At 52.9% G+C, this 26552-nt stretch overlaps 1 protein-coding gene across 1 annotated transcript in view; it reads right to left on the reverse strand.

The window, feature by feature from the left end:
- Positions 1–2975: 2975 nt before the first annotated feature.
- SLC16A2 (solute carrier family 16 member 2) overlaps positions 2976–26552 on the reverse strand; it is a 34664-nt gene continuing 11087 nt past the window's right edge. Inside the window, 5 exon segments of the mRNA XM_030967471.1 lie at positions 2976–3196; positions 4415–4643; positions 5572–5715; positions 6129–6591; positions 10420–10564. Coding sequence (XP_030823331.1) covers positions 2976–3196; positions 4415–4643; positions 5572–5715; positions 6129–6591; positions 10420–10564 — 1202 coding nt within the window.

The following is a 26552-nucleotide window of genomic DNA, read 5'->3' on the forward strand; positions in this document are numbered from 1 at the left end:
GCATGTTGACACTGCTCCAACCTTTGCCCTTCCCATTCCCATCTGTGTTTGCTGATGAGAAGACCTTTCATGGCTGTTGTCCAAACCTGCAGAATTTGTCCTTGTGTCCACCAAGGGCAGGATTTTGACCAGACAAAGACACTGAGTGTGGTTTTGGGAGGCTGGTACCAGGCATGGGTCTGGGATAGGATGAGGGGTGGCTTTCTCTGACCCAGCTGGGGTGGCCAAGAAAGCCCCTCATCACACCAGATCTCCTAGAGGGTCAATAATAAAAGCCATGGGGAAAGATTAAAATGTAGAAGGGACAGATGTGGGTCCCAGCACCCCTCCTGGGCTGACAGAGCTGCTCTGATGCCACTGCAGGGCTAAGCACCCTTGCACTGAGTGCAGGCTCCTCCCAGGGCCTTTGCAGGCATATGGGGCAGTTAAGGCAAATGGAATTCTGCAGAAATTTGGGATTTGAACCATAAATCACCTTAGGAGCCAGGGAGGCTTTGCCACACAAAGTCTGGGTGCAGCCATCAGTGGGCTCTGCTGTGCAGCCTCTCCCTCAGCCCAGATGGGGTTTGGAGACAGCTCTGCTCATGCTCTGCTTGCTCTGAAGAAGCTACTTCTGGAATTTAAACCTCTCACAATCTCTCCTTTGGGGGGCATTAAGGTCCAAAGTATGATTTAATGAGCTTCATCAAATTCCAATGCGAATTAATGCCCCAAAACTCACAGAAGGAGTTACAATGAGGAGCTTTTTATTTCCTTCAGCTGTCAGAGGGCTTTGAAGCTGCCCCACTTCCAAGGCTCCCACCCAAAAAGCACCAGATTAATGCCCTGCCCTAGGCTAAGCCTGGCAGATCCCAGCTGGAGCCGGGGTTAGGTGGTTCAAGCTCTGCCTCCTCCTGCAGCTTCATCTGCCCCCCATGGCTCCCAAAACTCAGTGATGGCTCAGCAGAGCCACAGCAGAGGATGCAACACAGGCCATGAAGGGCGAGAACAGTCATGGAAAAGTGTATCCAAGAAAGAGACAAGTAGACATCTCATTTTATATCATAAACAGACACATCACAACACACCAGGTAATTTTCCAGCTCGTACGGGGACAGAAGGGCCACGAGACCACAAGACCTTACAATGCATCAGCCAACAGGGGTTAAACACAGGGCCAGAGGGACATGCAGGGTCCTGAGCCTATTATGTACAAAAGTCCCACTGCTGCCTGTGGGAGGGGCCTCCACTGAGCCCAGATTTCCACAGCAAAGACTTGTCCTGATGTTACAAACCCCCACACTCGCCCAGAGACGAAGGGATGATTCCCATGACACACGTCCCTCTTCAGACATCTCAGACTTTTACTGTCAGGTGAACAAAATGAAAATCTGATGAAGGACGGGTTTGCAGTCAGGATGAATGTGAGTTTTGTTTCTTGCTCTCTCCCAGGAAAAGGTACCCCAGTCCCAGCTGGCTCCTTGTTCACACAGGGACCCACCAGGGCAGGAGAACTTCCCTTCTCACTCCTTAGCCAAGCTCATTAGCAATCCCTGGAGATGATCATAGAATCATGGAATGGTTTGGGTCAGAATGGACCTTAAAGCTCATCTCATTCCAGCCCTTGCCATGGGCAGGGACACCTTCCACTATCCCAGGCTGCTCCCAGCCCTGCCCTACCTGGCCTGGAGCACTTCCAGGGATGGGGCAGTCACAGCTTCTCTGGGCAATTTGAATTTCTACAATTTGCTGTGGGCAGTGATGGATTCCTGCCCGAGCTGGGGATGGGCTCTGCTGCCACTCAGTGTGGTGGGTACCCACTGGCTGTGTGATTTCCTTGCACTCTCTCCCTCTCCCCCCAGATCAGCACTGACCCTGCACCAGTTCAGTGGCAACACACGGGCTACGAGTTTAACGCTACTGGGGCTGGCAAACCCTTTGGAAAACTGGGATTCCCCACCAATACTGACTCGTGCTTATTGCTGTATATACACAACTGGCGCCCAAAACCAGCAGAGGCACCCCGTGCCCTGAGCCAGCAGCATCCCCACACCTGTGGGTGCCCCGAGCCCAGCAGGGAAGCAACCTCTCAGCACGGAGCTGCTCCATGACACAGGGGCTCTGTTCCAACCCTGTGTGCCCCAAAGCCACCAAAGTGCCCTTTTTGGTGGCCATCCCATGGATTTGGCCCCACAGAGCTGGGCACTGTGGGCTGTGCAAGGAGCTGCCCCTCTCTTTTGCAGCTCAAAAGCCAAATCATTAATTGCCGGGTGGGAAAACGGAGGTGGAAAGCGGCCAAGGGACCTGCTGGTCTCATCCACGCGTTTTTAAGGCATATTTTGCAGGCAGGGTGTGCTCCCGTGTGACTCCGAGGGCTGGAGCCAGCTGAGCTCCCTGTCATCCCAGCTGCAGCTCCCTGGGGGTGTGGGAGAGCAGCGGGAAAGGAGGAAAGAGGAAGATGAAAGCGGGACTCGCTGACATTTATTTGGTTTGTGCATCAGACTAAAGCAGCGTTTCCTCCTTCAGATCTCTGTCTCCAAAACAGCCCCAGGTGCTGGACGGGGAGGGGGCTGTCTCACTTGGATGTGACACCCGAGTGACACTGGAGGAGGAGGAGGATGGACAGCTGCAAGGTTCAACAAGTTCCATCCGTGGCCTGCTTGGAAAAGGCATTTATTATCTGTAAACCTCTGTCGTGACGTATAGAAAACTGGGAGAGGAGCGGGAGCTCGATCAAGTTTGAATCCTGGTGAGAGTTCTCCTTACAAAAATGGTTGGGGGGGAAAAAAACAAAAGGTGGCTTTGAAATCAAAATTGTCCCAAAAAAAAAGAGCATTTCTGCTAGTTAAAAGCCTTTAACTAGAAGAAATGTTTGTGTTTTCTCCTTTACAAACATAGTGCATCTGCGATCACTGGGAATTTCGGTCCGTCTGGGAAAGGGCCTGTGCTGGGGCTATGGAGAGGCTGCTGGTGTCCTGGGAGAGCCAGGAGTGGTGTCACATGTGTGCTTCAGAGGCTGGGCAGCCTGGCAGCAGCTCCCCGTTCACCACGGCCTCCGACACCAGCATCTTGTCTTTGCCAGAATCCAGGCGCTGCTTCTTCAGCATCCTCTGGTGGACCAGCGGCACCACAGAGAGCACCAGGCCACCGATGATGGGCGGCACCCCGGCAAAGTAAAAGGCCGCGTCGTAATTCCCAAAATAATCGTTGAGGTATCCTGGAAAAGTAGAGAGGTGACGTTAGAGCCTCGTCAGTCTAATGAGCTCATTAGTCTAATGACCTGCTTGTTCTCTCCTTCGAGTGCAGCTTGCGTCACCCACCAGATCTGGGGAGATTTGGGTTTTTAAATTAATCTTTTTTTTCCGTTTGCATTTCTTGGAATTTTTACGCCCTGGATTAAGGGATGCGTGCAGCCAACACTGTGTACCAAGGGAGTGGAGAAGGAAAGCCTCAGCCGCCCTTCCTGTTTCTCCAGAACAGGACACAACCGTCCACATCCCAGACAATCCCAAATGCAAGCTGAGACGTGTTAAACCCAATACCTCTTCCCAGAGGCTTGCCAGCCAGGAGGCAATGGGAAAGTGGGCAGGGGCTGTTCCTCTGCTGATTGTCTCCTTTTGGAGGCCCTGCCCTGATGGATGTTTTATCTCCATCTGTGAAACACACACTGCCAGTTACAAACAATAGCCAAGCCTTTAAAACCCAACCAGGTTCTACATTTGTCTGGCAAGTTCCAACACAGCCAGGCATCCTTGGAGAATAACACATGGCCATTGATCAGAGCTGGAAAATCCCTCCTGGGTGGATGCTTCCCTGGGGTTTAGGCTGATGTAAAGGGCCCCTTCACCCAGCAAGCCCCACTCAGGGGGTCCTGGTGCAGCACCCTCCCAGTGGGAGGTCTGTGAGCCCCATGTTCCATCCCGAGGGCATTGGAATGAACTTTGCTGCTGGAAGCAGAGAGATCGGAGGTGCTTATCCAGCTTTGGCTTAGTGCTGCTGATGCAGAGGTCCTGCTGCCCAGGGGCAGCTCTGGCAAAGCCCTTGCTGTTAAGGACGTTGGGGTTATTGCTGGAACACAGACCCAGGTCTTGTGGAGGCTCAGGTGTCTCTATCTCTAACTACGATTCCATCTAAAAGGACTCCTAGAAAATTATTATCTGCCAATTTTTAGCTCAGCTGCAAACTTAATGTGACCTTGGCACACTGTTCCCCCAATGACCACCTTTCACCAGCCTTGAGAGAAGCCCTGAGATGCCACAGGACATAGCATGGAGTGAAGCCACCCCCATTCCTCAACCTCCACGTGACCTGATAAACCAGAAAACTCAAACCAGCGCTTCTGTCCTCACACCAAAACACCACCACAGGTGAAGGCTGCCACCACCATGTCCCTCCCACCCGCTGGGTCCTGGTGCAGCCCCGTGGTGTTACCCACCTGCAATGGGCGTGCCTGCAGTCATGGGCACGGCCATCAGCCCCATGAGGTACCCTATGGCCTGGGACGCCTGCATGGGCCCCACCAGCTCAAAGGCAATGGGGGCCATGATGGTGGTGAAGAAGCCATCACAGAGGCCAAGGAAGAGGCAGATGACAATGACGCCCTCGAAACCTCGGCACTGGGGGATCATCATGCACAGGAGGCCCAACAGCATGAAGGACGCAACCTGGGGGAACAGAAGTGGGCATGAGAGAGGGGATGGGCAGCAGGAAGAGTCATGGAGATGGCACAGAACAGGTCAATGCCACTGCTCCCTCCCCTGGACCCAGCAAAGCCATCCAGCCACTGCTCCTGTCTCGGAGAGGCCCTTAAGAATAACCTTTTAAGAAGGGTTAAGAAGGATTAACTGCTGGATTAGCTGCTAGATTTCAGCAGTTTGTTCTTCAAAAACCACAAGGAGGTTAAAGGGTGTCGGTAGTTTGGGAAGAGTAGCTACCATGGAGTTTGATTGCTGAACAGACACCGATCCCTGAGGTCAAGTGTGTGACTCTTACATATTTCTGTAGTCAATTTTCTTCCCTCACAGCAGACAATGGTTGGTAAAGGCTTTGTGATTGACAGTTATTAAGCAGAGCATGGACACCAATGTAGAGATACCATCCCTGCCCCACTGTGGTTGGCCAGCACCTCCGTGGAGGGCTGGACACACCATACCTGCAGGTAAATCACACCGTACCTGCAGGTAAATCACACCATACCTGCAGGTAAATCACACCGTATCTGCAGGTAAATCACACCATACCTGCAGGTAAATCACACCGTACCTGCAGGTAAATCACACCGTACCTGCAGGTAAATCACACCGTACCTGCAGGTAAATCACACCGCACCTGCAGGTAAATCACACCGTACCTGCAGGTAAATCACACCGTACCTGCAGGTAAATCACACTGTACCTGCAGGTAAATCACACTGTACCTGTAGGCAAATCACACTGTATCTGCAGGCAAACCACACTGTACCTACAGGTAAATCACACTGCACCTGCAGGTAAATCACACCGTACCTGCAGGTAAATCACACTGCACCTGTGGGTAAATCACACCGTACCTGCAGGTAAAACACACCGTACCTGCAGGTAAAACACACTGTACCTGCAGGTAAATCTTCTTCAGCCCAGGAATGCAGTCTCCAATGCGGCCCGAAATCAAGCGCCCCAGCCCTGACATGGCCCCGAGGCAAACCAGGAGGATCCAGTCCTTTTTGGTTTCCTGAAATCGCTTCTCCACGTATTTGACCTAGGATGGAGGGAAGGACACAAGGACATGAAGCTGCAGTACATTGATCCCTCTCATTTCCCCAAATGGATGGGATTTCCTGCAGAGGGCTCATGGATTTGGGCTGGTTGTGTGACCCAGTGTCCACACCACACTGACCTGCACCCTCCACCCACCCCAAACCCAGCAGGCCCTTCCTCTCCTGCTCCTGTGCTGGTCCTTAGGAGCACTGAAAAGTGACCCTGGCCTACCCTGGCACAGAGGGCACACAAAACCATATCCATCACTATTCCTGTTTACAGGATGTGCACCAGGTTCTCGGCTTCGAGGCTTTTGGTGCCTCTGCCCCTTCTGCCCGTCCCCACCTTCCCACCTCCCCCTCACTCTGGGGAACGGGACTTCCCTCCCCTTCCAGCCCCAGCCAGGGCTCTCACCAGGTTCATGTAAGGTACGAGGTATCCCAGGACAGCAGTAGCGATCCCAAAGGCCCAAATCCTATAGGTCTTTCTCCGGAAAACCCTCAGGTTGAAATACTTGCGGGTCTGGGCCCAGCACTGACGCCTCACGCTCCGGCTGCCCAGCTTGTCGTGCCCGTCGTGCTGAGAGTCACAAGAAGGCGTCAGGATAGGCCGGTAGGTCATGGACAAGAAGATCTGGATGAGCATTAAGGCACTGAGTACTTGGAAAGTGTGTGCCAGCCCGATGGCACCCCCGACCATCTTGAGGAAGAAGGGGAGCGGCACGGAGATGAGGCAGCTGCCCCCGGCCACGATGCCGTTGGCCAGGCCCAGGCGGCGCTTGAAGTAGTGGCCGAGGATGACCAGCGAGGGCTGGAAGGCGAAGGAGCTGCCACAGCCAAAGAGGATCCCATATGTGAAATAACGCACCTCCAGGGACCTGGAAGAACACACAAGGGAGTGGGGATGTGAGGCCGGGGTGAGGGAGCCTCCTCCTCCTCCCCCACGGTGCTGCACAGGCCCGGGTGTCACACGCCGCAGGTGCTGCACAGACAGTCTGGACTCGAGGAGCTTATCCCCTCACCAAAACCAGGATAATCCTCACCTAACAGCTGGCACATGAAATCTGCAGCAAAATGAAGTGGAGCTGGGAAGTGCTTTCTGCCACCAGGAGAAGGCAGCAGCCAACCTGGCCTCCTTGGGAAGCTGACCTTACTTCAATGGTTATTCAATTACAGCAAACAAGATTTTCTAAGGTAGGGATGGTGGGATATTTTTAGCTAGGATTCCTTTTAATTTTTCCACTGAAAGGACTAACTGAAAACATTCTCCACCCAGGGTTTGGAAGCAGAAGGCACCAACCCTGCTGGTTATTAGGCACGCAGGAAGGAAATGTGGTGTTTCTGCCCAGGCTCCAGGCTGGTTAATTAAGTTCTTCTTCTTTAAGCTCCTCTGGGAGCTTTAATTAGACATTTAATAGATCTCATTTGTACCTTACATTGGTGGCTGCACTCAAAGAGGGAGTGAAGTGGCTGCTCTACAGAGCAGATGGAGAGTGCTGAAAGCTCTTGGAAGGAGCTACCTCCCAGTTTCCAGCCCAATTTTCCCAACAGAGGCAGCTGACAAAGAAGCCTGGATTTAGGCAGTACAAACAACCTGTTGTGTTTCTGTCCAGATGAGGGAATTTTTTTCTTCATTCCCATGCAATCCATCCAGCTGCAAAGGTCTGTCATGGGGTACTGGCTGGGGGGAAAGTGTGAGGAAAACCTTTGGGCAGCTCAGGGTGTTGTACAAGCAGGGTCTGTGCTCCAACCCTCAGAGCAAGACTGAGTGCTGCTCCCAAAGCAAGTGAGGAGACAGCAGCCCACATCTCCCAGAGCAGCTGGGAGTTGGGAAAACCTCTACAAGCACATCATGCCTTCCATTACACGCTCATCCCTCCAGCCTGCCAAGCAGAAAGCAGAACACTGTTGCCCTGCCTGACGGCGCCGAGACAAATGACTGTCATGAAAGGCAATTTCCATCCACTCCAGAGCAAAACCACATCAGAACCCCCTCTGTGGGAGCCAGGCAAGCAGCTGGGCCTGGTGGGCCGTGCCCGACCTCCCACGCACCAGCCCTGGCCTGGTCACAGGAGCGCTGGTGCCGCAGCTCAGCTGACGTGTCAGATTAGTGGAGACAAATGCCACAGCCCCCATCTGCTCCCAGTGATGCTCAGACAGCCCTGCATGAGCAGGGGCTCCTTTCAGCCATGCTTCTTAAAGAGCCAGGATTTCCCAGCCTGCTTACTGGGAATCAGCCAGCAGCTGTCCTGTGGGAAGGGCGGCATCGTCCCCTCGGATTGTGAGGTTGACAATGGATAATTGTTTCTCCTGGGACAAGGAGGTCTCCCTCCATCAGCTTCCTTTTGCTTCCCGCTCTCAGTGGGAACAGCCCTGGTTCATCCTTGCTGGCAGAAGTTGGGGGGATTTCTCTGTGCAGGAGTAACCGGGCAGAAATTGTGGAGGGGGAGGAGAAGCAGATGAAAAGGGACCCGACCCTCCCTACAGAACAATTTGTGCAGAGGAGGAGGGCTGGCAGGGCACTGGGGGCATGTGAAGACAGCCCTGCTGAGCTGGCCATCCCATTCCTCACGCTAAACCAACTCCCTTAAACTGGAGGCAAGCTAAAGCCTTAACTGGGATTTCTCTTTATTTGAGAGCACACAAGGTCTCTGTGTCTTGAGCTGGTTACCAGTGCAGGAGACACCTCAGAGCAAGGCAGCAGAGAGGAAAAGCCTTGCATTGACCCCATCCAGCCTTCTCCAGAGCTTTGCTTTTCAGCATATTTGGTTTCTTAGTGGTTTCCTTACAAAATTCCCAATATTTTGAGACAAGAGTGGTTTCCTTACAAAATTCCCAATATTTTGAGACCAGAGGCACTGAGCCGGGTGCTGGGGTCTTGCCACACAGTCTTGGTGGCTCAGAGAGCTTTTGGAGCAGCTCAGTGCACTGCTGGGAACTGCTGCTCCTCCATTTGGACAAAATAAACCCATTTTAGAGAAACTAGGAGATAAAGGAGGGGTGAGCCTTGATCCAGCTCTGCCTGAGCCCACCAAAGCCAGGCTGTGTCCCTCTGCAACAGGGACAGGGGAATGATCTCCAGCTGTGGTGGAGTGACTTGGCAGGAGGGACCAAAGAAAAGCTTCTCCGTTGTTCAGGCAGAGCTGGAGCCACAGGCCCTGAATTTCAGGAGCAGCCTTCACCACCCAGGTGGAGCAGTGCCAAATCCCACAGGCTCCCTGCTCTGCCCTCGCAGCTCCCCTCGCTCTGCTCCAGCTGCAAAGGGGCTCCTTTCTCCCTCAAAAGGCAGCCAGAGGAATGTGGTCCGAGAGTGAGAGAGGCAGGAAATGGGGATTTTAGTCCGGTAGCTCTCCTGGAAATGATATTCCTCTCTGCCTGTACTGTTTGATTTTAGTTTTTTAGGTTTTTTTGAAGCCCAACACAACAAGCCCCTGGCAGAGGTGTGGTCCCACGAGCCCTTTTTCTTTGCACAAACATTTTACAATAGAGGGGGCAAAAAAGTCCAAGCTTTATTGACTGGGAGGAAAGCAGGATTCCATGGGAAGCTCCTGTGATCTGCATGCCAGGGCACAGCTTCCCCCAGGACCCACTGCACCTTTTGCCATCACCTTTGCAAACACAAAGGGTGGCACCTGAGGAGGAAGCTGCAGATGCTGCTGTCCAAGATGGTTTTAGAAACCCAAAAATCCCATCTGCAATTGGCCACAGTCCTGGGGGGTTTGCCTGGGGATCAGAACTGATCCCCACTCCCAGCATGATGGGGGGATCCCACAGATGAGGACTTGGGGATCCAGGGAAACAGGGCTGGGATGAAGGGGCTCATCCAGGAGGAGCACAGAATGGGCAAATATCCCTCTGGAAAACTGGTGTGTATTTGCTTTAAAAACCCACTCTTCGAAGCATTTTAATTAAAACAATATTGATTTTAACTGAAATCCAACCCAAAGCAATGTTTTTATTCAGAAAAAATGGGGCAAATGCTGCTTTGGAGGTGTCTCCATGGAGCCTCTGAGACTGTGTTTAATAAGTGTCACATAAATTACCCCAGAGGTGACCTCTTTTTGCTCCCACAACGATGCCAACCCCGATTTCTGGTCTGGAAAGACACACAGGGTACACCTGCCACTGGCCAGTGCCTGCCAGCAGAAATTCATGGCTTGAGATCAGACATGGAAAACAAGGAGCAGCAGTGGCCCTGTGCTGCCGCAGGCACACGAGCCAGGGCAGGAACACCACAAACTGCTCCAAACCCTGTCTGCCTTCCCCTCCCTGTCTGCCCTGCACAGAAACTCCCTCTTAGGCGTAATCCACCAAATATTATTTTAAGCATTAATTTACTTTCAGCACCAAATGTGAAAATGGTTGCAAAGGTTGAACGGTTTTCTCTGTGAGCGCCTCTCTGGAGCTGCCCATGAGAGGCACACCAAGCTCTCCTGCTGTTTTAAAGATCAAATGAGGGATCTGAGGGCTGAAATCCCTTGCTTGGGTAAAATTTGTTCTCTTTTTACCTAAGCACACAAGGTTCAGTTTGGAGGGGAACAGGCTGAGCACACAAGGGTTGCAGGGATGCCAGGACATCTCTGATGCAGATGGGCACCACCTGCTTTGCCCCCAGAGGCAGCAGCAATGTGTTGGCAGGGGGATTGTGGGGAAGAGGGAGGAAGAGGAGCTCTCCAAGGAGCTGGGTGTGCCCTCCACAGCCTTACTTGGTGAAGGAGCTGGAGAGGAGCCCGATGAAGGCGATGGTGGCCCCCATGGCCGCTGTGGTCCTGCAGCCGATGCGGTCGGTGAAGATGCTGACGATGGGAGAGCAGAAAAAAATCATCCCCATGGCCAGGGAGCCGACCCATGCTGGGGAGAGAGAGGAGAAAGGTGATGGTCAGCGTGGGACACCCAACAGGGCCGGGGGAATCAACCAGGGACCAAGCACAGCTTTGGAGATGTCTTGGCAAAGAGGCAGCCCCATCACGTAGTTAATTAACAGTGCAACTCATAAATGACACAGAGACCTGGTGGCACCACAGATAGGGCACGATGATGGAGTATGGACAGGTTTTCCTTGCATTCCTCTCTGTTGGGTTACTGTGTCCCAGGGAAGGCACTGAGTTTCAATGCTCTTTCCAAACAACCTTGGCTGCACATGGGAGGATGCCCCACTGACAGCACTTCCATGAGGAATCTCCACTGCCAAAAGCCCCCTGAGCTCCTCCGAGCCCTTTGCTCCCCAGCTTTGGCTAGGGAGAGGTTCCTGTCCTGAGCTCCAGCCCTGCATTCCCAGGAGCACATCACCCACCCTCCCTCACTCCTCACCTTCCCCTCTCCCCACGGTCAGTGAGGATTCCTCATTGCAGCTGAGCTGATGGAGACACATGTTTATCCCAGGTTAAATTCCACCCCTGACCTTGCCAGGCAATGCCCAAGTGGGACCATCATGCCCTGTCTCCTTCCAGCCCACTCTAGAGAAAACCACTGTCTGTCTGTCTTTTTTTTTTCCCAGAAATGTTAATTATTCACAGATTTATTTCTTTGTTTTCGGCCCATCATAGAATTTTTAAGGTTAGAAAAGCCTTTTAAGATCCTCAAGTCCAACCATTCCCCCAGCACTGCCAAGCCCAGCACTAACCCACGTTCCCAAGTGCCACATCCACATGGTTTTTAATTCCCGGAGGGACAATGATTCTGTCACTGCCCTGAGCAGCCTGTGCCAGTGCTTGACCAGCCCTTTAGTGAAGAAATTTTTCCTAATATCAAACCTAAACCTCTTCTGGCACAACTTGAGGCCATTTCCTCTTGTCCACCATCTTCTCCCCGCCCTCCACCTTCTCCTTTTAATGGTTTATGTGACTATTTTGGGGAGGAAATGCAGGATTTCAAGAAAAGCAATGTGGTAAGGAAAAGAATTTCAGTTCTAACAGCTCTGAGGAGAAGGAAGAGGTCTCCTGGGTGGTGTGTGGGGCAGAGCAGGATGGACAGAGGGACAAGGGGCTCCCAGCCCTATCTGGCATCAAATGGGGGGACCTCCTGGAGCATCTCCAAGCTCCAGGTGCTGGCTCTGGTTTGCCAGGCACAGCCCCAGGACATGTGGCCCTTTTACCTTTCTTTATCCCTTTTTAGGTTTGTGTTGGGCTTTTTTTTTTTGCACCCAAGCCAAGGGCTCTGCAAACCTTTTCATCACATCCCTGCATAAAAACACCCTCATGGTCCTTCCAGAGCTGTGAGATCTTCAAAAAATAGCCAGGTCCCTATTAAAAGCAAATCCCAGCTATAGAACAGCCTCTCCAACCTCTGCCTTTCACAAAAGGACCACACAAAGAAGCCCTCCCCAGGCTGCGAAGAGCTGACCCTTCCAAATTAATTATAAGTTCACGAGTACCCAATTTACTTCAAAATCTTCCTTAACAAATGCAGAGCCGAGCAATAAAATGAAAAGCAAAGGCTGAGCAGGAACCTCGTGGGACTGGCTGGGCTCTCGTCTCAACTGCAGGCAAAAAGATGGGAGAGGGGAAGGGAGAGGACCCCCCTGTGCAGCCGATTTTCTTGGTTACAAACACAAGGCACAGAGTAACCAAAGTCCCTCTAATAGGATTAGGTGGCACGGGTCCAAAGAGCCGTCCAGAGCAGCTCCGAGAGGGGGTGAGGGGTGGGAGCCACGCCAGGATGGGAAAGGCTCGTTAAATTGGATAATATACTTCCAGAAATGTTCCTTCTACTCCAGCCAAGGCAGTAAAACGTTAGATGGCCCCGTCATGTTTGAAGTTTGTTATTTTTGGAAATTACTTTAAGAAACGCGGAAATAAAAGCATAAAGCGGAGTATTAAATTTAAAGGGCCAGATTCGGATCTTAATAACCCGGGGATTTACATGCAAATAGGCAGGATCAATCTCTGGCCCCAAAAATGCACACTCACCTGCAGAGATCAAAGCAAACCCAGGGCAGGAGGCTCAGCAACGGGCGCTTAAAAGCTCCTCCAGCTCTGGGTTTGTAAAAAGGAGATATCTCTCAATTAAAATTGGTAAACACACAAAAAAAAAAAAAAAAAAAGAGTCCCGTGGCAAATTGCTCTACCTTAGAGAAAGGGCTTACCACAAGCAATGAATAAAAATAGGCTTGGGGAAGAACATCCAGTTAAAATTAGTAAGAACAATAGCCTCACTTCCAGAGCGGGGTTTTGTCTTCCCAGCGCTTCCCAGCGAAGCCCCGGGAAGCCGGGAGGGCTGGGCCGGCTCCAGCGCTGGGAGGAAGCCTCGGCTAAACCTGGGGGCAGCACAAAACCGCCTCGGTGCCGGCTCCATCCCGCCGTGATTCACACCAGAACAGAGGGCGGACACGGATTTCCCCGTTTTATCCCCAGTGATCTCCATTCACCTGGCTGGGGCAAGGATGGAGGGAGGTGATGGCAGAAAAGCACAGGTTGGGAAAGAAATGGAGCTCAGGTGAAGCCCAGTCCCAAACCCACACCTTTGGGTACAATCCTTGGATCAACTCCAGAGAAAGAAGGGTTTATTTTGGGCAATCTGTGGTGTTGAAGTTTCTCCAGGCCTTTGCTGGATGTGGAGGGCAGAGGCAGCCGTTCCTGCAGTGGAAACCAGGCAGGGCTCAGCACCTCCCCTCCTACGGCTTCTCCAACGCTGCAGAAGTTACCTCTTGGTTTAAAGCCACAGTGGAAAAAAAGGGGGAGAATTTCTGCTCCTGATTTCCAGAGGGTTTGCAGGGGGTGGTTAATTCCCAGCCTGGCCACACCTCCCACCCTCTGTGGCTGATAAGCTGGGCGAGATATGGAAACACACAGACAAGCCCCCACATGAGGCACAGAGGTTTATCAAGCACATCCTAAAAGAAGCTATGGAGAGAATCCAGCCGAGGATGGGGCTGGAAGGAGCTCAGGAGCTGCCAGAACTTTGACAGGGATCGGGTTAAGACTTGATTGTGTTTTAGGGTGCTGTGAGTCCAACCAGCCCCAGCTGAAGGGGCTGGGTTTGGTGCTGGGTGCCATGGGGGGACCTGGCTGGTGACAGGGGTGTCCTGACAGAAACAACTTGACAGGTGACATGCACGAGATGTCTTGGCAGAAACACAAACTGCTTCAGAAACCATATTTCTACATTAAAAAAACCAAACAAACAAACAAACAAAACCCAAAAGGCATGAAAGCACTCTGCTTTTGGTGAGGGGAAGTGCACTTCTGATGACTTCTGATTTGGGGGTTGCTGATAGGAGAGGTGACTCAAGGTGCGTTGTCCCTCTCTGAAAGCCACCTCTCTGCTGACCCTGTTTGGCACTGAGAGTTACATGGAGCCCAGACCTGTCCATCCCACCCTGCTGCCACCACAGCCCCTCGTGAAGGGACTGAAGGAGCTGAGGAGCCAGGACCCCCCCAGGGCACACACCCTGCTCCAGGGGCTGGGGACAGCACCAGCCCCAGCTGCCACCCCAGCCCAAGCCACCTACAGAGCTGATGGAACCTTCCTGGTGGTCCTAGGGATGCTCTGGGCCAGGGAAGAGCCCAGTGCAGGGCTGGTGCTGCTTTGCTGGAGCAGAGATGTTGACCAAGGAGAACATTCCACCAGCAGCTCTCACACAAAGGGGAAAGCTCCAGCTAAAGCTCCGCAGATTCTTCCCTCCCACCTTGACATAACAAAGGCAGCCAAGCTGGTGGCTGATCCAAAGCAATGTGGCCTTCCACATGGACAGGGTTGGAATTCTCCAAGGGGAACAGTGATTCAATGGTGTTAGAGATCACAGAATCATAAAATCAGAAGGGTTGGGATTGGAAGGGACCTTAAAGATCATCCAGTTCTACTCCCTGCCATGGGTAGGGACAGCTTCCGCTATCCTAGGGTGCTCCAAGTCCCATCTAAGCTGGTCTTGGACACTTCCAGCTGTTGCAATAGCATGGCCAGGATGATCCCTCCCCCCCAACACCACCCACCCTGGGTTCAGGACAGAGGGAAAACTGGTGAGGTGACCCATTTGCCCACCAACCCATTTGCCCACCAGCCCAAGAGCACCAAGTTGTGCCCATAGTGGAGGAGGGACCAGGAATGCTTTGGTCACCTTCTCCTCCTCCTACCACTGGATGACAAAGCTCCTGGGGACCCTGAGGCAGATGAGGGGGTTGGGGGGCTCAGCTCCCCCTGCAGTGGGGCTGGTGATGCTGAGGGGTCCCTGAGGGCTGTGAGCACCATGTCTGTGTGTTCATGGTGGGCAGGGCTCCCAGGGTCAGTCCAGGTGGTCCCACCTGGATACCAGACCAACTTTATTTCCAGCAGGACCATCTGACAGGATGACAAACTTCCCCCATTGCTGACGTTTTCCTAAGCAGAAAAAGGTTTCTGAGGGCAGAGCAAGGTAGGAGCAGGAAGGTGAGAAAGGAAGAAAATCTCACCACTCTGAGATGCAGATCCAAACCCCGCTGGTATTTAGCTCATTGTTTCCAAAAAACGTCATTAAAAAATCAGACTGCAGCACTTGAAGCCAAACCTATTTGTTCCTTTAAAAGCAAATCTCCAGGGGGCGAGGAGGAAGGGACGTCGCTCTCAGCTGTGCTTCCCCGCTGACCCACATAGCCCGGGCTGGAGGGATCAAGGGCCAGGAGGTGAGCTCAGATCCGCCGCTCGAGGAAGTGTCTTCCCTTGCTTCCCGCGGCTTCTCCCGCTCGCGCCGCGCAGCTGGGACAGGGGATGGGGACAAGATGCACACAGGGTCACCTTCCCCACGCACCTGGCCTTTCTCAGGGGAGACATGAGGCAGCCAAAGGTAATTCGCCTCCTGCACCTCCCCTACAAGAAATAAATCACTTTTTGACCCGTTCCAGGCTGCTGTGACAAACCTCATCACGCATCTTCACAGCCCTGCCCAGCCCTACCTGGCTCGATGTTGGGAGCCCAGGCAACCTGGTGGCCCTTCCCAGGTGGGGGCTGTGGGGGAGCAGGCGGCTGTGCCCCCCTCGGCAGGGCTCCCACGGCACATCTGGAGTGAAAACCAAGCAGCTGTTTCATCTCGTGCCCTTGGAGAGCCATTTGCGTCATCCCCTTGTGTCTCAAAGTGAAGCCTGAACTGCTCCCAGCGGCTCAGCCCCATGTGCTCAACACCCCCCGCGGGCTGAGCCGGTCCCAGGGATGAATGGTCAAGGCTTAAATAAAGGCAGATGCAGAAGTCAGAGCTGAGGAAGCCACCACGATGCACAGTGGGGTGGGAAACTGAGCTGGAGAGCAGCAAAACAGAGCTGAGGAGTTTGAAACCGAAGCTGGGGAACCCCAAATTGAAGCTGCGGAGCAGAGACTGAACCTGGAGAGCACCAAACTGGAACTGAGGAGCACCAAAATGGCCCAGAATGAAGTTGTGGAGTCCCAAACTGAAGATGAGGAACCCCAAACCAAAGCTGGGGAATCCCAAACAAAACCTGAGGAACACCAAACTGAACCTGGAGACCACCAAACTGAGATCCACAAACCAAAGTTGTGAAGCCCCAGCCAAAGCTGGGGAACATCAAACTGAACCTGGGGAGCACCAAACCGAGATTGAGGAGAAGCAAACTGAACATGAGGAGCACCAAACCAACACCAGGACACACCAAAGTGATGCTGAGGAGCCTCAAATTGATGCTGAGAAAGTCCCAGACTGAAGCTGGGGAGCACCAAACCAAGTCTGAGAATCACCAAACCAAAGCTGTGGAGGCCCAAACTGAGGATCCTCCAAACTGATGCTGAAGAACCCCAAACCAAGGCTGGGGAACACCAAACTGAAGATGAGGAGCCCCAAACCAAAGCTGGAGAATCCCAAACAAAACCTGAGGAACACCAAACTGAACCTGGAGACCACCAAACTAAGATCCACAAACCAAAGTTGTGTAGCCCCAAACCAAAGCTGAGGAACATCAAACTGAACCTGGGGAGCACCAAACTGAGATTGAGGAGCAGCAAACTGAAGGTGAGGAGCACCAAACCAACACCAGGACACACCAAAGTGATGCCGAGGAGCCTCAAAATGATGCTGATAAGTCCCAAACTGAACCTGAGGAGCACCAAACTGAGATAGAGGAGCACCAAACCAACACCAGACACACCAAACTGATGCTGAGGAGCCTCAAATTGATGCTGAGAAAGTCCCAGACTGAAGCTGGGGAGCAGCAAACTGAAGCTGGGGACCACCAAACCAAGTCTGAGAAGCACCAAACCAAAGCTGTGGAGCCCCAAACTGAGGACCCTCCAAACTGATGCTGAAGAACCCCAAACCAAGGCTGAAGAGCGCCAAACTGAAGCCAGACTTCTCTGGATGGGAGCTGGTGGTGGCAGGGCATTGTGGTGGCAGCCACTGTGCATCACGTGCAGCTCAAAGCCAGCTAAACTCATTAATTGTATAGCAAGCCCTGCTTGGTACCATACCCTAAAGCTTCAGAACAAAGTCCTCCTTTATCAGGTTTGGCTGACTTCTCCCCCCCAACCCCCTCTTTTGAAAACAATTTCACAACAGCCTGAAAATTTGAATAAATGGAATTATTCAGAGGAATTATTCAAGGCCCAGGTCTGGCTAAAGACCCTTTCAGTGCCCTGTTCATGGTGGTATTAGGAGAGGGTAAGGAAATATGTGAATGTTGTAGAAGTGGAAGCTCCTGTCGTTGTGCCATGATCCCATGGCCATGGATAAGGCAACAGCTTCCCAGAGATCAGACCAGGCGAGTGCCAATCCAGTCTTTGCCACAGGGGAGTTTTAAAACAGCAATTTTGAACTGGTTCAGGAGCACAGAGCACTGGAGTAGAGCAGGCTGGGAATGTACTTTGCTTTAAAACCCCACCACACCTCTCCTGGTTGTGTCTCTCTGCCTCCCCTCTCCCTCAAGGACGCAGGGGACTTTTAAGAGACGATGCCCAGGCCACCTCCTGTGACCACTAAGTGACAGATCTCAGCTTATGTGAGAGAAAAGTCCCAAAATGAGCTGCCCTGTGGCCACACTAAGTAGAGATGGAGACAAATCTGTGGTTTCACTTGGCAAGCAGCAGGCACGGAGTGTTTGCCTGGGGTTCCTGCGCTCAACATCCCGGAGAATCTCGGTCCCAGCCACATTTTGCATCCATTTCATTCCAAACCCATAAAACTCAGCCCTGGCTAGAGCAAAATGGCGTTAGAGCTGGTTTCTGGGCTGCATCACATCCTCCCCATCCACAGCCTCAGCCTCGGAGGCTCCAGAGCTGGTCCAGAAATGCAAATTCTTGTGAAATCTGTCCAAAAGCAACAAGGCAGCATGTGCTCTGCAGCTGAAACCCACCATGTGCCCAGGCGGGAGTTTTCCTCCCAGCACTCCACTCCACAGGCCAGGAAGGTTTTTCTTCTCTGCGTCGCCTCTGGCTTGCAATTTTTGAGGGATGATTCACCTACCACACACTGAAGTTACCCAACAAACAGGAGCTGCAGCTCCTCAACGTGGGCCACGTCCCATCCAGACGTCTTTCCATGACCTACACACCCAAGGAGGCCGAGGATTTTGTTACTCCAAGCTCTCCTGGTGTTTGTGACTCCAAGGGATGTTGGGTTGGACCCTGTTTGCCCATGTCCCATCTCCCTGTGGGAGAGCCCAGGGCTGTCCTGGTGTTCAGCTGGTGCTGGGCAGAACCAGTGCCCTCCCTCAGCTCCTGCCCAGATGAACTGGCAAAGGCTCTTTAGCACTGGGAGAGAAAATACAAATCTTGGGAATGAGCATCTCCCCCCTTGACTGCGCTGTCAAACGCCTCGCCAGCCCCTGGCTGCGTTTTCATCCAGCAATTTTACGAAGAACAGAAAAGTTCCATTTTAATTGGTGAAAATTCCCTCCTCCCACCCGCGGAGCACCAATCTGTAATTAGCCTTTCATGTAAAACGATGTTTATTCCTGACGGAGTTTGTCTTGGCACAAACACGCGCTCTGAAATGTGCACACATTTGAAGACTCAAACCCTGCATTTAATTCTCTATCTGCTTGTTAATGCTCATTGTTCCCAAGCCCCTTTTCAAAACACACCCACAGGGAGAAGAAAGTATTTTTTATATATATACATAAAAACCTCCTTCCAGCATCAGGACACCAGCGGCGAGCACGGCACCGGCCCAGGGTCCGGCTGCCCTGGGTCCCAGCACCCTCCCAAACACACGGTGCCAAGAGCAGACCTCCAGATTTTATCCATCTGCCCCTTCCTTTAACACAGGTTTTCTCCTCAGTTGTGATGCCCCTCAATGTTCCCCCTGCAATACAACTGAAGGATGGGAGCCCTGAAGTGGGAGGGTGGGAAAAGCATCGTGGGGTACCCATCAACAGCAGCCAGCTCTGTTTTGGAGAGCCTGCCCTCACCAGTGGAAGCCAGAACCCAAGTCTCATGATTCCTGGGCTCAATGTAGAGTGATTTGGGGGTTACACTCTGCCAAATCTCCTGACACAGCAGGCCCCAGGACCTCCCAGCTGGGACTGGGTGACCAAAGCAGATCAGATCCTTCCCCTCTGTCCAGCTCCAGGTGCAGATGGCAGTGAGAGCCCAGCAGGGGATCCTGAGTGGCTGCCACTGGCTGCTCCAGGTTCTCCCATTTCCAGCAGGGCAATAAACACAATATCCACCTTATAAAATGAAAGGGACAGCAAAGGTTTGGGATCGGGGACAGGGGCAGTATCAGGGTTGGGATTAGGGTTTGGGTTGGGGTCTGGATAAGGGTAGGGTCTGGATCAGGGTTAGAGTTTGGTTTAGCGTCAAGGTGAAGGGATATTGCTCTCCCCATCCTGATGCATCCTGGTGGGTTGGGGTTTCCTCCAGGCCCCTCACCCTGAGTTTTTGGGGAAAGAGTTCCCACTGCTGAGGCCAGGCAGGTTCCCAGGTGGTGTCAATGATTAACTCTGGTGGGACACTGTGGGTCAGCTCTGGGCCCAGACAGTGGCTGCTGCACGTCCAAAGCTCTCTCTTTTCTCTTTGGAAAAGCCATGACCTGGCCAAACTTCACTGGGCTTTGACTATGATTAACCTCCTGCAGTCACCAGTGCAAGGTCACAAAGCCTGGGAACAGCTGAGCACTCACCCTCCACCACGGCCATCCCCTGTCCCCAGCAGGGAGGTGTGACCCCCTTCTGCTTCTCCAGCCCCAAAATGTGTCATCTCCTGGGAATCCCACCCTGGCCACCTTATGTAACTGGCAGGGTTGTACTGGTAACCAGTTCCTGTAGCCACAGAGAACTGGGAGGGCTGAGCAGATGAGGAACCAGGGTGATGGAGCCTCAGGAATTCACCCCAATGCTTCATCTGGGTGGGCAGGAGGGATGGAAGGGGAAGGGAGGGAGGAAAGGGGGAAGGCATCTGCCAGGACATGAGCACCAGCACCAGGACTGGGCCAGCAGGGCTGGGATGTGTCTCAGCCAGGGCCAGCCAAAGTTTCCCAGGCTGTGATCCAGGTGAGCGCTGCCACTTTTGGGGGCACACCTGAAAGTCCTAAAGGGCTGGAGTGGGACTCTGGGAGCAGTCCCTGCCCTGCCAGCTGCCATGGCTTTTCCCAGCCAGAGCAGCCTGGCCAGCCCTGTGATCCCCTGGGACGTGGAGCTGTGGCTCCCACTGAGCAGCCTGGCCAGCCCTGTGACCCCCTGGGACGTGGAGCTGTGGCTCCCAGCCAGCCCAGCTCTGAGAAGATGGTGAAGCAGCTCTGGCTCACAATCCAGGATGAGGGGCAAAGCCAGCAGAGCTCTTCACACCAAGGTCAGGGGTTCATGTCCCAGCCAGGCACAGAATCCATGTGCATCCCTCTAGGAGCCAGTGTCCATCACTGATCCACCACTGCATCTCCATCTACACGACATCATACCTGACACACAGGATCTCAAAAATCCCCAGTGTTGCTTCACCTGGGGTACCCCAAGCCCTTGATGCCTTGGGGAGAAGATGGGATGGATCCTGGCCGCCAGTGGGAGGCAGGTTGGGCTCCACTCCCAAACAAATCTGGTGGCCCAAGGCTGCTCCATCCTTGTGAAATCACTGGGCACTTTCTGCCTCCCCTGCCCCGCTCCCACCAACCCCTCCTGGGCTGTGTTTGGGAACCCTCCTCCCTCTGCAGTGAGACAGGGGTGAGAAAGGAAACTTCTTTCCAAGCTGGAAGAGACAGAAAAGTTTCCCTCTTTGCCAAATTTCTCCCAAGCCATCTTCTGTTTCCCATTAACAGCGCGGAGAAGAAGAAGAAACCCTACGGCCCAGCTCCATGCTCCTCCCACCACAATTCCCATGGGCACTTGTCAACATCCCAGTAAAAAAAAGGAGAATGAAAGCCCTGCAAACCTGGCTGGCCGTGCCCCAGGGAGCCGCGGAGCGAGGGCCGGCGGCGGCTGCAAAACAACCCCCCTGCTCTGCTCTTACATCCCCCCCATGGAAACTTTTCAACTCCAGGCCCTGGCAGGAGCCAGGCTGATCCCAGCTGAATTCCTTCCACTTACCAGCAAATAAATAGCAGTTAAATGAAAGGAAAGAGAAAAACACCCTTTTTTTTCAAAGGGGAAAACAAAGAAGTCAGGGAAAATAAATGGAGGCGAAATGTTGGGCTGGTCACAGGCTCACGAAGATCTTTTTCCTTCCCAGCTGGGTACTTGACAGCCTTCCCTTTCAGCTAATTAAGGGATACTCAGAAAGAAAAATACTTCCAGCCCTTTGCCAGCCCTGAGCATTAAGGGCAGAGTCCCAGCAGGCTGGACACCAAACCCAGGAGACCTGGCCACAGCTCCTCACCCGCCCAGGCACTGGTTTTAGACAAATAATTGCCAGTGCAGGACATCTGTGGCCTTCTCCCAGTCCTGCACAGCCTTTCCTCCAAACCCTCTGGTGGTCGACATGTCCAGTCTTGGAATCATGGAATTATGGAGTTGTTTAGGTTGGAACAGTCCTCTGAAACCATTGAGTCCTACTGCTAACCCAGCACTGCCCAGCCCACCACTAAACCATGTCCCCAAGTGCCTCACCAACAGGTCTTTTCAATCCCTACATGCTGTTTAATATATATATTTATATATTAATATCTGTACCTTCCCCTAGACAAGGGCCAGCTTGAACTCCCAAGTATTTCTCCCAAATAACAAAAACCCTGAAATGGAGAGGGCTGGGATTCCTCCCCTGTGGCACCTGGGCAGAGCCAGCCACCTCAATATTACCAAAATATTTCAGTTATGTGACTTGTTTGCTTCCACCCAACACAGCCCAAATTTCCCCCAAAACAAAACCTGCCCAATACCCAACTGTAGAAGGGGCTAACAATGAGCCTGTTAGCTAAAGGAGCAGGAAGAAGCTGAGAAGCAAGAAAAAGGAGCTCTCTCCAAAGCTGTAACCAAAGAGACTGAAAGAAGTGAAAAAATTGAAGAAAGATAAGAAAACTTCGCAGCTAGACAAAGTATTTGTAGAAAGTTAGTTGAAGTCACTGGAACTTTTCACCAATAGTGTTATGTTGACTTATTGTAACCAACAGTTAGAGTGAAAAAAGGCATAAACAATTTTAAAGTGTTTAAAAAGTCAGCCATGCTCAATAATAAAAAGTTGCCATCTGAAACTGCTTGTAATCTCTGCTTTGTGCTGTAAACCGACTCGACAGCAACACCCAACAATGAAGGGGGCTGGAAATATGAAAGGGAAAATGGTGGTGGCTGCTCCAGGTGCTCTCTGAGGGGAGGGAGGCCCCTCCCCAGGCTGGGCCAGGTGGATTTTGAGTTGTTTTTCCCCCAGGGCTCACTCACAGAGGAGGCAGCACCTCCCTCCATGGCCTCTCCCACCTCAGCTCTCCCCCACCCCGCCCCAGGGCTCAGCCCCAGCCCTCCCCTGGCACAGGGACACCAGGCTGACCACACTGGAGAGCCTCTCCACGGAGAGAATATCTTGAACAACCGAAATAAATGAAGAAAAGCTGTTTTTAAGCAGGCTGAGCAGAGCCCTGGGGCAGGCACAGAGTCATGCTGGGCTGACACAGGGTCTGTGGGACAAAACAGCTCCATGCTGGAACATCTGGGCCCTTCTCCTGATGGCCATCAGGAAATTATTTCTTGTCCCAGCGCTGGAGAGTTTCTGCAGCACAGAGCAGCACCTCTGGATAGTGCTCCTGGAGCCTAGGGAGCAGGAAAAAGATCACAGCACATCGCTGAAGCAGACACCCAGAGGGCAAGAGAAGGGTAAAATATCCATGTGATTTTAATCTCTTGGAGCTTCCTTACATTAAAGACAACATTTGAAAACAACTTTGAAACATTTGAAAACATTTGAAAACTGGATATCTCAGAAAAATAGATCAAGCTGTCATTAAGCAAATCTGACCGCTAAAGGAAAGTGAAAACCAGCTGTATTTTATCTAATTACTATTTTTATTTATTTATTTTTTTTTTAGCCCAGCAAGAAGCAGGTTACACCCCTTTGCCAACGGGCTGTCACTTTTGGCTGACCTGCTCTCATTTGAAAGTTTTTGAGACACTGGGTGGCTTTGGGGAAGGGCCAGCCCTGCCCTTTGGCCTGCAGGCAGGACGGGCAGAGGCACGGCCAAGGCAAGGGGGGCACAGCAGGACGAGCCCCTGCTTCCCATCGCCATCCCAGGAGCCCCCCCTGAGCCCTGCAGCTCCTGCTGCTGCCCCTGGGACGGGGATCTGGGATCCACAGGCACGAATATCCCTCTGTGGATCCATGCACACACTCACATCTGCATATAAATTAAAAAGCAGGCCCCTGAGGCTGGAGCCCACACGACAGCCACAGGCAGGGCTCCCTTGGAGCCACACAATGTTTAACAGAGCGAGGGGAGCTGGGGAGAGCCCCAACCACTCCAGGTGCCCCGGTGGCAAAGGGCTCTGAAGGCAGGTGAAACATTAATGTGCTTTCCTGAGGAAAAGCCTTCGCTTTTTGCTGCATCAAGGGCTTTGAGATGTGAATAAACAACAGGGCAGGTTAATGAAGGTTTCTGTCAGTCCCTGGGGGAGGTTTGGTCCTGCCAGTCAGGGTTAAAAGCCTTGCATGCCTTCTCTGTGGCCAGGGAGCCTCCTCTTCCTCCCCATGGAAATAGGGATTTTTGGGGGGAATCAAAACCACCCTGTCCCTACAAAACTACCCCTGTCCCTACAAAATTACCCCTGTCCCTACAAAATTACCTCTGTCCCTACAAAATTACCCCTGTCCCTACGAAACTCATCCTGTCCTGCAGGTGCCCAGGGTGGGGTTGCTGGAGGGAGCACAGCCCACAGCCCCCAGTTCTGTTCTCAGCTGCCTGAGCTCCCCCTTCACCCATCCGTGCTCAGGGGCGCAGGGAACAGCAGGACTGAGAGGGTTCAGCAGCGTGGGGCTGAGCCTGCCAGGATTTTGGGGTATGGAGGGCTGTGAGGGGCCATTCCAGCCCCAAGCGTGGGTGGGTCCAGCCCCTGTGCTGTCCCCAGCAGGGATCCATGGGGATGTGCTGGAGGACACCAGCCCACCCTGCTCTGTGACAGCACCAGGGACAGGGATGCTGCTCCTGAGGCATCACCAGGTTCCTCAGCCTCTGCAGTGACCCTGGCACGGGGCAATCCCTGCCCAAGGGAGCTGGCACACGCCTGTGGGGTGGCATTAGGGACAGGGCTGCTGGGTGCCAACAATGGAGGGAAGAGCAGCGACACCGTGGCAGATCCTCACAGCAGGGCTGAGCAGAGGCAGCCGCACATCAGCACTGCCCCTGTGCCCCAAAATCCCAAATCCCAACTGCTCCAGCTGAAGTTGTGGCAAAATGTCAAGAATTTCCCACTGGCTAAGGACTGGAACAGCAAACACAGCCGAGCTGTGCTCCCCACAACAACCTGGAGCTCAAAGTATCCCTTGAAACCCCCTGCTGCAGCACTGATGCACCTGGAGAGCAGGAGGCTCGGGGTGCAGGGCCCTGGGTGCTTCCACCCTGGCTCTGGGGTGTCCCTGAAGCTTCAGCGTGCCCAGGAGCCGGGAGAGGCCCAGAGGAGGGAGGGAAGGGGGTGATGGAGGAGCTGAGCCCTCAGCCCCGGGCCTGTCGGGATCACAGGAGCCTGCAGAGCCAGGGAGAGGCTGGTTTGTGTCTCCTCTGCTGATGAGACTGATAGCAGCCGCTCCTCGTTGAACCAGTCTGACCATCGGGCCCAGCCAAAACCGATTCATTCATAAGAAAATGGCAAAGGAGATCGACTCCTCAGCCTGACTAACGGGGAACCCAGCCAGGAGCCTGCTGCTTCCACAGCAGCCCCACATCCTGCTTGCTTGCTTCCCCATCACCCTGCCCACCTCCAGGGCTCAGGAGGGTGATAAAGCAGGAGTTATCTGCTGCAGAAAGTGTCTGCACGTGGCCAGGGGCTGCAGCCAGCCTGGCATTTTGCAATAGCTGATTCCTGACTCGGAAGCAGAGGAAACATGAAAGCCCTCAGAGACATCGCTCTCCACGCTGCCCTGCCTTGCATCATCTCCCCAGCAGCTTTTAGGGTTGTTTTTTATCTCTGTCCTCCTTCTTCATCCGGCAATAAAAATCTAAACAACCGCCTTTGTGGGAGTAGGAAAGCTCAGCCCGCTGTAAAAATTGTTTTTTGTGGGGTTTTGTTTTGCGTCATTTTTTGTTTATGAGGTCAGTGGAACACAAACCGTGGCGGGGGGAGGCTGCAGATGGTGGGGCTGGGAACCCTGGGGTTGGGAGGATGCTGTCCCAAGGGAAGCAGAGGAGCTCTGCAAACCAGGCTGGGGCTAATCTTATCTGCAGATGGAGATTAGGATGGGCCAGCAGGAGTTAACAGCCAGGCACAGGGGTCACAGCAGGACCTGAAGTGCCTCCTCTCAGGGCTCTTTGGTTCATGCTTTGGTTGATGAACTGAAGCAGGGCAGAGTTTAACAGCTTTAAAAAAAATCTGCCATGATTTCTTAGCTTGGGCAACACATTGGATTTTATATGAATCTCCCTTAATAAAGGTCCTCTCCTAAAATGCAGATCCCAAGGGAGTTTCAGCTGTCCCAGTTAAAAGCCTCTGACACCATCCCTTGCCCCAAAATCACCTGAGTTTTTACCACCTGACCCTGCAGACATCAGGATGAGCAAGGCAAAACTTCAGTTCTTGGTGAGAAACCCACCCTGGGTCTCGAAAATCCCCAATTTCAAGGCAGAAAAGCACCAGCCAGGCCAGTTTGGGTGGGGAAATGCCCCAAATCCTGGCACTGGGAGTGCTCAGCCTCCTTGATGGCTCCACAGGGAGAGTGGAAAATGGGACCACGTGAGTCAGAGACAAGCAGAGCTCTGGCTATGGCAGCCAACGTCTCTCACCTCTCCCACACCACCCCAGCAGGCTGCGGAAGAGTTGCCAAATATAAAATTTTCATTTTCCCATCTGGGTTTCCAGGGCGGTGATGGAGCATTTCTCACTTGACACTGAGAGTGGAGAAGCCTGGTGCAAAGGGATTCATCCCCTGTACACCCCACACCTGCTGAGCAGGGCAGGAAAAACCTGCAAGGGATGGAAATCTCCTTCCCAAGGTGCCAGGGAAAAGCTGTCCACAAACTGTTGACAACATCCCTGTCAGTCCTCACCCCTTCCCCTCCCAGGCTGGGTTCTCAGGGACTCTGGAGAAGCTTCCCTGGCATCAGGAGAGTCAGCACAGCTCTTATTTAATGCTGAATTTCCCCCTGGGTGGGGGAATGGTGGGGAACAGGCAGGAGGAGCCTCACAAAGACATCAAACCTCCTGCAGTGCTAAGGCTGCAATGAGTTTGTATTGAAAAAACAAATATAAAACCCAACACCACTGATATTCCCTCCTTGGCAACGGCCTATCCTGATACCACTCCTATTACTGTACTCTGCAATTAAGTGATAAAGCTGTAATTGCCTTATCTGACGCTGCTGGGC

The sequence above is a fragment of the Camarhynchus parvulus genome, chromosome 4A (genome assembly GCF_901933205.1).
Source record: "Camarhynchus parvulus chromosome 4A, STF_HiC, whole genome shotgun sequence".
Taxonomy (NCBI): domain Eukaryota; kingdom Metazoa; phylum Chordata; class Aves; order Passeriformes; family Thraupidae; genus Camarhynchus; species Camarhynchus parvulus.